The sequence below is a fragment of the Phacochoerus africanus genome, chromosome 9 (genome assembly GCF_016906955.1).
Source record: "Phacochoerus africanus isolate WHEZ1 chromosome 9, ROS_Pafr_v1, whole genome shotgun sequence".
In the NCBI taxonomy this organism is placed as follows: domain Eukaryota; kingdom Metazoa; phylum Chordata; class Mammalia; order Artiodactyla; family Suidae; genus Phacochoerus; species Phacochoerus africanus.
Genome location: NC_062552.1, coordinates 101,494,507 through 101,507,121, shown reverse-complemented (window position 1 = coordinate 101,507,121; position 12,615 = coordinate 101,494,507). Strand labels below are relative to the sequence as shown.

The 12,615-nt window shown below is 38.8% G+C and overlaps 1 protein-coding gene across 13 annotated transcripts in view; it reads right to left on the bottom strand.

Annotated features, from left to right (window-relative positions):
• TTLL5 (tubulin tyrosine ligase like 5) overlaps window positions 1–12,615 on the bottom strand; it is a 310,092-nt gene that overhangs the window by 228,195 nt on the left and 69,282 nt on the right. For 11 of the 13 annotated variants that reach the window (XM_047794889.1, XM_047794885.1, XM_047794888.1 and 8 more), the window contains one exon: window positions 10,914–10,955. The exons of the other annotated variants lie outside the window; for them this stretch is intronic. In XM_047794889.1, coding sequence (XP_047650845.1) covers window positions 10,914–10,955 — 42 coding nt within the window. The remainder of the gene's footprint in view (window positions 1–10,913; window positions 10,956–12,615) is intronic. 13 annotated transcript variants of the gene reach the window in all.

Genomic DNA, 12,615 nt, shown 5'->3' with positions numbered 1-12,615 from the left:
CTGCCTAAAGACCCCTCAGGCACACAGCTGCCTCTAATCCCATCCAGAGACTAAGCCCCACCCACCAGAGGGATTAGAATTGGCTCCTCCTACCAGTGGGAAGGCATCAGCCCCTCCCATCAGGAAGCCTACACCAAGCCCCCATACTGACTTTAGCCACAGGGGGGCAGACATCAGAAGTAAGAGGGGCTACAACTCTATTATCTGTAAAAAGGTCACCACACCAAAAACCTATAAAAATGAAAAGACAGAGAACTATAACTCAGATGAGGGAGAAAGGAAAAACCCCAGAAAAACAGCTAAGCATAGGAGAAGATTCTCAGCCTCTAGGAAAAAGACTTTAGACTGTTGATGCTGAAGATGATGCAAGACATTGGAAATAAATTGGAGGCAAAGATGGATAACTTACAGGAAACACTGACCAAGGAGATACAAGATATAAAACTTCAACAAGAAGAAATGCAAAATACAATAACTGAAATAAAAAATTCACTAGAAGCAGCTAACAGCAGAATACAGGAGGCAGAAGAACGAATAAACAAGGTGGAGGACAGATAAGTGGAAATTATGGATGCAGAACAGAAAAGAGAAAAAAGATTGAAAACAAATAAAGAGAGTCTCAGAGAACTCTGGGACAACGTGAAATGCACCAACATCTGTATTATAGGGATGCCAGAAGAAGAAGAGAGAGAGGAGACAGAAAAAATATCCCAAGATATAATACCCGAAAATTTCCCTAACAAGGTGAAGGAATCACTCACTCAAATCCAGGAAGCACAACGAATACCATGTAAAATAAACCCAAGGAGGAACACCCCGAGACACATACTAATCAAACTGACCAAAATTAAAGACAAAGAGAAAATCTTGAAAGCAGCTAGGGAAAAGAAACAAATAACATGCAAGGGAACCCCAATAAGGCTATCGGCAGATTTTTCAACATAAACTCTGCAGGCCAGAAGGGAGTGAGATGATATACTTAACGTGATGAAAGGAAAAAACCTCCAACCAAGACTACTCTACCCAGCAAGGCTCTCGTTCAGATTTGAAGGAGAAATCAAAACCTTCACAGATGAGCAAAAGCTGAGAGAGTTCAGCAACACTAAACCAGCCTTACAACAAATACTAAAGGAACTTCTATAGGCAGAAAAGAACAAGAGAAGAAGGAAAGGAAAAAGAACAGCAAAAACAAATCCAAAGTAATTAATAAAATGGCAATAAGAACATATGTCAATATTTACCTTAAATGTGAATGGACTAAACGCCCCAGCCAAAAGACATAGACTGGCTGAATGGATACAAAAACAAGACCCATATATGTGCTGTCTTCAAGAGACCCACTTCACTTCTAGGGACACATACAAATTGAAAGTGAGAGGATGGAAGAAAATATTTCATGCAGACGGGGATCAAAAGAAAGCTGGAGTACCAATACTCATATCAGACGAAATAGACTTTAAAATGAACAATATCTTAAGGGACAAAGAAGGACATTACATAATGATCAAAGGGTCAATCCAAGAAGATGATATAACAATTTTAAATACCTACGCACCCAACGCAGGTTCACCACCGTATATAAGGCAACTGCTAACAACCTTAAAAGGAGAAATCGACAATAGCACAATCATAGTGGGGGACTTTAACACCCCACTCCCAGCAATGGACAGATCAACCAGACAGAAAATCAATAAGGAAACACGGGCCCTGAAGGAAGCATTAAACCAGATGGACTTAAGAGATATTTATAGGACCTTTCATCCAAAAGCAGCAGAATACACATTCTTCTCAAGTGCACATGGAACATTCTCTAAGATGGATCATATCCTGGGCTACAAATCCAACCTCAGTAACTTTAAGAAAATTGAAATCATATCAAGCATCTTCTCTGACCACAACGCTGTACGACTGGAAATCAACAACGAGAAAAAAACTGCAAAGAACACAAACACGTGGAGACTCAACAACATGCTACTAAACAATCAATGGATCACTGAAGAAGTCAAAGAGGAAATTAAAAAATACCTAGCAGCAAATGACAACGAAGATACGACACTCCAAAACCCGTGGGATGCAGCAAACGCCGTTCTAAGAGGAAAGTTTATAGCAGTGCAAGCCCACCTCAGGAAACAAGAAAAAGCCCAAATAAACAAGCTACCTTTACATCTACAGCAGCTCGAGAGAGAAGAACAGACAAGACCTAAAGTTAGCAGAAGGAAAGAAATCATCAAGATCAGAGCAGAAAGCAATGAAATAGAAACAAAGAAAACCACAGAAAAGATCAATGAGATGAAAAGCTGGTTCTTTGAAAAGATCAACAAAACTGACAAACCCCTAGCCAGACTTATCAAGCAAGAAAGAGAGAGGACTCAAATCAATAAAATGAGAAATGAAAAAGGAGAAGCAACAACGGACATCACAGAAATACAAAGGATCCTAAGAGACTACTATATGCAACTATATGCCAAGAAGACGGAAAGGCTAGAAGAAATGGACAAATTCGTAGAAAAGTACAGTCTTCCAAGACTAAACCAAGATGAAATAGAAAAGATGAATGGACCCATCACAAGAACTGAAATTGAAACGGTGATTAAAAAACTTCCAAGAAACAAAAGTCCAGGACCAGATGGCTTCACAGGTGAATTCTATCAAACATTTAGAGAAGAGCTAACACCTCTCCTTCTGACACTATTTCAAAAAATTGCAGAGGAAGGGACACTCCCAAACTCATTCAATGAGGCCACCATCACCCTGGTACCAAAACCAGACAAAGACTCCACAAAAAAAGAAAACTATAGGCCAATTTCACTGATGAACATCAATGCAAACATCCTCAACAAAAGACTAGCAAACCACATCCAACAATACACTGAAAGGATTGTCCATCATGCTCAAGTGGGATTTATCCCAGGGATGCAAGGGTTCTTCAATATCTGCAAATCCATCAGTGTGATACACCACATTAACAAACTGAAGACTAAAAACCATACGATCCTCTCAATAGACGAGGAAAAAGCCTTTGACAAAATCCAACACCCATTTCTGATAAAAACCCTTCAGAAAGTGGGCATAACGGGAACCTACCTCAACATGATAAAGGCCATATACGACAAACCCACAGCGAACATCATTCTCAATGGTGAAAAGCTGAAAGAATTCCCCCTGAGATCAGGAACGAGACAAGGATGTCCGCTCTCGCCACTACTCTCCAACATAGTTTTGGAAGTCCTAGCCACAGCAGTCAGAGAAGTAAAAGAAATAAAAGGAATCCAAATTGGAAAGGAAGAGGTAAAACTATCGCTATTTGCAGATGACATGATACTATACCTAGAGAATCCTAAAGACTCCACCAGAAGTCTGTTAGAGCTCATCCATGAATTTGGCAAAGTCGCAGGATACAAAATCAATACACAGAAATCGACAGTGTTTCTATATACTAACAATGAAAAAGCAGAAGAGGAAATTAGGGAAGCAATCCCGTTTACCATCGCATCCAAAAGAATAAAACACCTAGGAGTAAACCTACCTAAAGAAACAAAAGACCTGTACTCTGAAAACTACAAGCCACTGATGAAAGAAATCAAAGATGACACAAATAGATGGAAAGATATACCATGCTCATGGATTGGAAGAGTTAATATTATCAAAATGACTATATTACCTAAGGCAATCTACAGATTCAATGCAATCCCTATCAAATTACTAAGGACATTTTTCACAGAACTCCAACAAAATATTTTAAAGTTTGTTTGGAAGCACAAAAGACCCAGGATAGCCAAAGACATCCTGAAAAAGAAAAATGGAGCTGGAGGAATCAGGCTCCCGGACTTCAGACTATACTACAAAGCAACAGTCGTCAAAATTGCATGGTACTGGCACAAAGACAGATATATAGATCGGTGGAACAGGACAGAAAGCCCAGAATTAAACCCACGCACCTACAGCCAATTCATCTATGACAAAGGAGGCAAGACTATACAATGGAGAAAGGACAGCTTGTTCAATAAGTGGTGCTGGGAAAACTGGACAGCCACATGGAAAAGAATGAAATTAGAACACTCCCTAACACCATACACAAAAATAAACTCCAAATGGATTAAAGACCTAGATATAAGACCAGACACTATCAAACCCCTAGAGGAAAACAAAGGCCAAACACTCTCTGACATATACGACAGCAACATCTTCTCAGATCCACCTATCAGAGTATTGACAATAAAAAGAAAAATAAACAAATGGGACCTACTCAAACTTCAAAGTTTCACAACAGCAAAGGAAACCCTAAACAACACAAAAAGACAACCCACAGAATGGGAGAAAATCTTTGCAAATGAATCAACTGACAAGGGATTAATCTCCCAAAATTTATCAACACCTTCTGCAGCTCCATACCAAAAAAACAAACACGCCCATCAAAAAATGGGCAGAAGATCTAAACAGACAGTTCTCCAAAGAAGACATACAGATGGCCAAGAAACACATGAAAAGATGTTCAACATCACTCATTCTTAGAGAAATGCAAATCAAAACCACAATGAGGGACCACCTTACACCAGCCAGAATGGCCATCAGCCAAAAGTGTACAAACAATAAGTGCTGGAGAGGGTGTGGAGAAAAACGAACCCTAGTACACTGTTGGTGGGATTGTCAATTGGTGCAACTACTGTGGAAAGCAGTATGGAGATGCCTCAGAAACCTAAACATAGAACTACCATTTGATCCAGCAATCCCACTCCTGGGCATCTACCCAGAGAAAACCATGACTCACAAAGACACATGTACTCCAATGTTCATTGCAGCACTATCTGTAATAGCCAAGACATGGAAACAACCTAAATGTCCATCGACAGAGGAGTGGCTTAAGAAGACGTGGTACATATACACAATGAAATATTACTCAGCCATTAAAAAGAATGAAATACCAGCATTTTTTGCAACATGGATGGACTAGAAACTATCATGCTAAGTGAAGTCAGCTGTACAATGAGACACCAACTGCCAATGCTTTCACTGACATGTGGAATCTGAAAAAACGACAGACTGAACTTCTTTGCAGAACAGATGCTGACTCAGACTTTGAAAAACTTATGGTCTCCAGAGGAGACAGTTTGGGGGGTGGGGGGATGTGCCTGGGCTGTGGGATGGAAATCCTGTGAAATCAGATTGTTATGATCATTATACAACTACAGATGTGATAAATTCATTTGAGTAATAAAAAAAAGGGAAAAAAATTAAAAAAAATAAAACAATGCATACTTCAATTATCAAAAAAGACTAAGCATTTTAGAATAGAAAGATGTTATTTTAAAATGCTGATAAACTATTAAAAGGTTAATAATAAAAATATTTTAAGAAAAGGTTATTACCTATCAGAATAGCTTTAAGGCCATATTTATAAGAACATAGATCAAGTCACTAATGAATAATATCTAAAGAGGATCTCCAATTTGAGTTACGTTTTTAAATTTTTTTGCTTTTTCTTGTCTGTTTCGTTTTTGTTGTTGAGTCTCTTGTCTTTTTTTTACTATTGGGGTTTTGTTTGTTGTTTATTTTTTTATTTTTCTTTTTTATCTTTTTAATCTCTTTTTTGCTTTTCTAGGACTTAATTTCATCTTTGTGGAAATGTTTCATGATGTAATGATATTCCTGGCTTCCAGAGATTGAGGTTATAATGATATTGCAATCTCCCTCTACTCATCTAAACCTGCTCCCCGAAATGAATTAGCACTCCAGAATTCTCCCAGTCTCTTTCAATGGCCCATACACAGTCACAGCCACTCTTTTGTTATGCACAGTCTATAATCCTAACTCTAGTCACTGTGTGCAGAAGAGGGCTATCTGGGTGGGGTGTGTAGGAATTCAAGCAGGTGCTCCAGGCCAGGACATTTGGGAGGTTACAAAAAGGAGGAGTAAAGGTGCTCGTTAGATGAATGCTCCAGCTGTTAGCTCCCATAAACCAATGGCTTTACTCTTTTATTACTACAAATACCACGAGGCTGCAAAGAAAAGGTCAATGCTACTTTAAGAGAAAAAAAAAATGTGGCTAGAAACTCCTTTAATCCTTTGACCTATTTATTTAATGTCAACTATTAAGAGGGCTGAGAGGGAGAAAAATACAAAAAGTTGTAGCTCTTGAAGTCTAAGAATCTCAAAACCTCTCTAAAATCCACCCAGTCTTCCTGTGTCTTTGAGGAAGCCAATGGAAAATGTCAGACTAGAAAGTCAAAAGTATTTTGCCAATCTCAGCTTTTCAATAAATTTGAGGTTAGAGAGAATTTTTAAAATCAATATAGTGTCTGCTGCACAGGTTTATAGAGAAACATTTTTATTGAGGAACAACAAAGTATTACTATCCTAAACCCACTGGTTGAATCCTACCAATATTGGTTAACGAAATGAGTTATTACAAATGAATTATAGGCACAGGTAAGAGAAAAAGCAGAGAGAAAAGGAGAGAAGAAAGGATAGTGAGGGGAAAAAAGAAAGAAACAGAAATGCTTATGAATGCAAAGGTGATATATCTGGAAATTAAAAGCAAAGCAGGGAGTTCCCGTCGTGGCACAGTGGTTAACGAATCCGACTAGGAACCATGAGGTTGCGGGTTCAGTCCCTACCCTTGCTCAGTGGGTTAACCATCTGGCGTTGCCGTGAGCTGTGGTGTAGGTTGCAGACGCGGCTCGGATCCCGCGTTGCTGTGGCTCTGGCGTAGGCCGGTGGCTACAGCTCTGATTCGACCCCTAGCCTGGGAACCTCCATATGCCGCGGGAGCGGCCCAAAAAATAGCAAAAAGACAAAAAAAAAAAAGCAAAGCAAAAGAAAAAAGGAATCAGACTGATCTGAAAGGCCATCAGGACTGTCAAAAACAAGAGCAAAACAGTCCAAATGTAAGCCTTCTTTGCTTTTGACTTTGGACATTTATTGGGTAGTAGATAGAATAAATCCACATACTGCAATAGATTAACAAATATGCTAAGGAAATAAAGCACCTCTGACCATAAGAGAACCACTGTCTCTGGCTAGATGACACAACATTTAAACTATTGGGTCCTCAGACTTAAAACTGTCTCAGGAAGAATTGTACCCTGCAACATGCATCAACAATATTAAATTATCATTAGTACAATTTATGGCTCAGAAATATACCCGGAGGAGAAATCTTTACACATCCAACTTTCATTGCTAAGGAAGAACTGAGTGAGTCTGTGAAATTATCAAGACAAGGAACCACTTCTCCCCACTTATAGCAATAACATGCTGAATCAGAAAAAAAAAAAAAAAAAAAGATTCTCAGGCTAAAGAAAGCTGGCAAGTATCAGTATTGAGACCTGGAGAGGTAGAATATGAAAAAAGGTCAAGTATCCTCAAAGATACCTAAGCTGAGGGGCAAAAAAATCTGCTGGACAGAGAACACCTGCAAAGAATAAAAATTCTCCCAGTGCAGTTTTACAAAGTTGTGAGTTCTATGTTAAAAATACATGAGCTAGAAATAGCTCAATTTATATGATGCATCTTGCCACCCAGAAAATAAAAAGGTCAAGTTTAAAAAGAAAATGAATTAGTGCTATCAAACAAAAGAAAATGAACAAAAAAGACCACATATGAATAAATCTGGGTGGAAAGAGACCAAAAATGGCTAATAAAGAAGGCTTAAATATAATGATAAACAGAAGTATACTACTTTGAAATAAGAAGAGGGAAAAAAAAAGAAAGTTAAGTAGTTTTGCATTATGGTTTTTAAAAAAAAAAAAGGGGAGAGGCAGCATGTGAAAATTTGGAATAAATGCAAGTCAGCAGGTCAGAGAGATATGCATCTTGTTATTAAGAGAACTGGCTTTAAAAACTAAAAAACTTAACCCAAACCACTTACAATTATGTTTGATAAATCATGAAGAACTGAGGAGATACCAGAGGATTAGGAAAAAAAAAATGAGGCACCAATCTTCAAAAATATAAGAAGTATGATGCTGGTGATTACTGCCTGGTAAGTCTAACTTGAATTCCTAGTAAATTAATGGAACAAATATTACAAAAAAAAGATCCTTATAGATTTATAGTTTAATGGGCTCAAAAAGAATAGTAGTATGGACACTGCTTTATTTTAAAACATACTTTAAAATTTTTTTTTCCTTTTTTTGGTCTTTTTTCTTTTTAGGGCTACACTTGCAGCATATGGAGGTTCCCAGGCTAGGGGCTGAATCAGAGCTGTAGCTGCCAGCCTACGCTAGAGCCACAGCAATGTGGGATACGAGCCACATCTGCGACCTACACCACAGCTCACGGCAAGGCTGGATACTTAACCCACAAGGCCAAGGATCGATCCTGCGTCCTCATGAATGCTAGTCGGGTTCACTAACCACTGAGCCACGGCAGGAACTCCAAAATTTTTGATTTTTTTAGGACAAAATAACAAAAAGGGGAAAGATAGCAAATATGTTTAATGTCTCTGAATTTCAGAGAAGCATTTGTACAAATTTTTATAAAATTTGTATTTTACATTGTATTTCCAATCAGGGCTCAGTGTTGTGACATAATACATTAGAAAACAACAACTTAGAATAGATTTACAAGGAGATCCTGCTGAGCAGCATTGAGAATTATGTCTAGATACTCATGTTGCAACAGAACAAAGGGTGGGGGAAAAAAATGTATACATGTAAGGATAACTTGATCCCCTTGCTGTACAGTGGGAAAATAAAAGAAAAAAGAAAAAAAGAAAGAAAACATACCAACAAAAGCTGAACACAGTTAAAAGACACAACTGCAGGATAAGCAGCAGTGAATCAGGTGAGGAAGTGACTGGGTAGTGATTAGACATTATTTAGAATCTGTATGGATGTCTGGGAGGATGAAATTAATTAACTGGGTTGATCTGCATTTGTTGACGACCATAAATATGAAAAGACATGACTATAGATAAATGGATATCAAAATAACACCAGATACTGGCAATGGAAAAACAGGACTCGAAAGTATGAAGGGGAATGAATCTTCTGAGGGTACATCGTATGCCCAAAACTATCCCAAATATTTCACCTGTTTTATCAATCCTTTCTCGGCATAACTTCATGCATGTGTTACTACCCTCATTTGACAGATATGGGAAGTGAGTTTCAGAGACCTAAGGGGACTTGCCCAAAGTCTAAGAGTTAGTTACCAGCAGAGCTCAAATTTGAACCCAGGTCCCTCTGAAGTTATTCTTTCCATAGAACCATACTGCCTATCTCGGAACATACATTTTTCACTCATTGTTCGCTCATTGTGAAAAACCCACAGGCATTCCAGGGAAGGGAGAAATGGAGGAAAAGATGATGAATCCAAAAGGAACAAAAGGAATCATCAGACAACAAGCAAAAAACTGACTTCACAATCTGACAGCACCAGAAAAAGAAAACTTTACGTAGCCTAAATGGGCAGAGCAGAGAATCTGTCTGTCTTCACTCGGCTCTGACAAGACTACTGTGGACTTGAGAGCGCTTCATGAACAGAAAGACAGGGACAAGCCAGAACATGGTAAAGGACAGTAAGAGTTCACACGCAGGGGTTGGCCGAACAAAGCCAGGAAGTCTGTGTCTCCTTAGCAGTGTTTAAAACATAACAACTAGAGAGCGGCCTCGCTTGTCCACAGGCTGTTTGCAACCGCTGACAACTCAAGCAATGGAGCTAGATGGAAGAGAATGAAAACAGGTAAAAGGAAATTAAGATTCGATTTCCCTATCAAAGATACTTCTTTGGAGTCAAATTCAAAAAGCTATGAAACAGAACTTTTAATGTTCTCCTTAAGTAGATTAGTTCAAGAGATATCTAGCGTGTAAGTTCTTTGAAGTCAGCAGCCGTGGTTTTTGTTTGTTTGCTTTTTTACCATGGAGAGCGGCTAGTGCACTTAGGTACTTGCTAAATACAAAACACTACTGTAGAGTTTTGAGTTCTACCAACTAAGCACCAAAACCATACAATATACAAAACCATATTAATCAGTTAGCAAATACTAGGCAAGACAGCCAGTGAGTCTTTTTTTCATTTCTTGGATTCACATAAACCATATAAATCACTTCTTCAAAAACAGCAGCTAAGAAAGCTCTAATTCAAGCCTCCAAGTTTATCAGAAACTGTATCAGAGTACAAATGCCAAAATAAACAGCCTGGAGCTTTTTGCTAAAGAACTAATAGCTGCAAGTGACACGCTTATGGATGAGAACATGTACATCCCTCATATCAAAGGGTCAAACAGAAGGAGCGGCACTCTCACTGCTATCCGACCACTTCAAAAAGATGCTCAAAAACAAGACCTGCGTAGACGAAAGCAACAGTTTGTCTCACATACTGCTGCTAAGAACACGAAGAGGACAAATGCTGATCATTCAGAGACTGAGATAAAATATTGTCTTTATTTTAAAGGTAGCGTCTGAGACACTAACTATGGCAGAGTTTCTAAGGTTCATAAAGCTGCAAGTCACTATAAATAAGAAATGTCATCTGTTAGAAACCTTAAATACAGCCCAATACCCAATGTGAAACCATTTCCAATATTAAGCTACTGACGACAGTATGTTTCATAAGACATCTGAACAAATGCAAGGTCACTGTGAACTATGATATTTCCTTTCTGGAATATTTTGGTCAAAGCCAGAGATTGACCTCTAAAGTCTGTTCATCATTTAAACTCATCTGCCTCCATTACAATATAATCACTATCAGAAAAGGATGATTCATAAATTCCTGCCACCTCTACTCTCATATTCTAAATGTGAAAAGACCTCTGTGGATTCACTTTCACTTAGTCTCTTTACATCATTAAACTGTTCAAAAGGCAAGTGCACATAATATGTATTGTGAAACAGTGAAGCTAAAAGGCTTTCCATTTGGGGAATGGAAATTAAAATGTTAATGAAGTCTCCATATGATCCAGAACTTACCTGCTTGGTGCTTGATGACTGAAACTGTGCAGATACTGGACGCTATAAAAGACAGAAAAAGGGAATAAAGCCTTATCTTCTCCTAACAGGCCTATATTTTCCAACTCCTATGATATAAAAAAGAAAAAATAATCTGCAAGCAGAGAGCAAAAGCCAAGTCCAATACTTTATTATTTTTCACACTGCTTTCTCCTGTGGTATATCCATTCCAGTTTCACCTTTTCACCACTGAGAATGCAATCTTTCTGCCACATACTAAAGATTCTGAAGTTAACTGCTCCACCTCACAAACTGGCTCACATGGTATACTAATCTATAGTTTCTTCAGCCTTTAAATAAGTGTCCTGCAGGATGCTCGTGGATGAAGCCATGCCATTACCTACCAGTTAGCAGAGCAAACAGTGAATAGATTCTCCACTATTTGCAAAGAGTCGCCAATAAAAGCTGACAGGCAAGCTAAGAGAAAGGACTAATTCATCCAAGACGGACATACAGCTACCCCTAGAGTGGAACTTGCAGAAACTCTGTTAAAGCTGCACAGAAACATTCATTCTTTAACACAACCCTGTGGCTCTTGTCACCGATATTGCAGAAAACAATTTGCCAAAGAAAATGATTGCCTAAATTCAGTTCTCCTAGTATACCTTGGTTAACCCTCTACTTTTCTTATTAAAAATTAAAGAAAACACTTTGATCTATGATGTACTGATCAAGGGCAACCCTATTGCCTGGTTTTACTTGTAATCCAAGATAATACCCCTTAAAATATAGTTCCCCCTGTTCCACACTACAGCACTAACACTAATAGGTAATAATTCTAGAGCAAGAGGTCACAGATTCTAGAAAATAAAACGATTCTAGAGCAAGGCAGTCCACAGACTGAATCCAGCTCAAAGACATGCTATGTTTGGTTTGCAAAGTATTATTTTTTAATTTGAACTTGATGCCAGTATTTGAAAATAAGACTTCTGGAGAATTTCCGTTGTGGCTCAAGGGAAAGGAACCCAACTAGTATCCATGAGGATGCAGGTTCGATCCCTGGCCTCACTCAGTGGGTTAAGGATCTGGTGTTGCCATGAGCTGTGGTGTAATTTGCTGACATGGCTCAGATCTGGCGTTGCTGTGGCTGTGACATAGGCCGGCAGCTACAGCTCTGATTCGACCCCTGGCCTGGGAACTTCCATATGCCGCACCTGCGACCCTAAAAAAAGCCAAAAAATGAAAATAAACTGAAAAAAAATAAGACTTCTGATTGCTTTAGACAGTCAGAAGATCTTACAATACTTGGGTCACAGGCATGGCAACGATCAGATAGAGCATATCAGTAAAAGAGCTGCCCCTTTTGTATGAGACATGCACTGTCCAGTTTACTGCAGTCCCGGCACTCTTAGCTGTATCATACGGCCCTCTGTCCTCTTTTCCTCTGTCGCTCTGCAGTCCCTAGTGGCATTGGAGTTTGCCAACCCTGTTCTAATGAAAAGTTCAGAATAAATGATACATAAACTTAGCAAACAGAAATAGCAGTATAAATGAAACCAGCAAACAAAAGGAAGAGGAGTGGGAGGAAAAAAGGGAGAAGTGGAGGGCTAACGTGGAGGAGAAAGGGAAAGTGGACGGAAGGGGAGAAGCAGCAGCTGATTCTGCCTTCAAAGAGCTTACAATCTAGGAGAGGAGTACTGGACAATTTAAAAGCAGCATATCA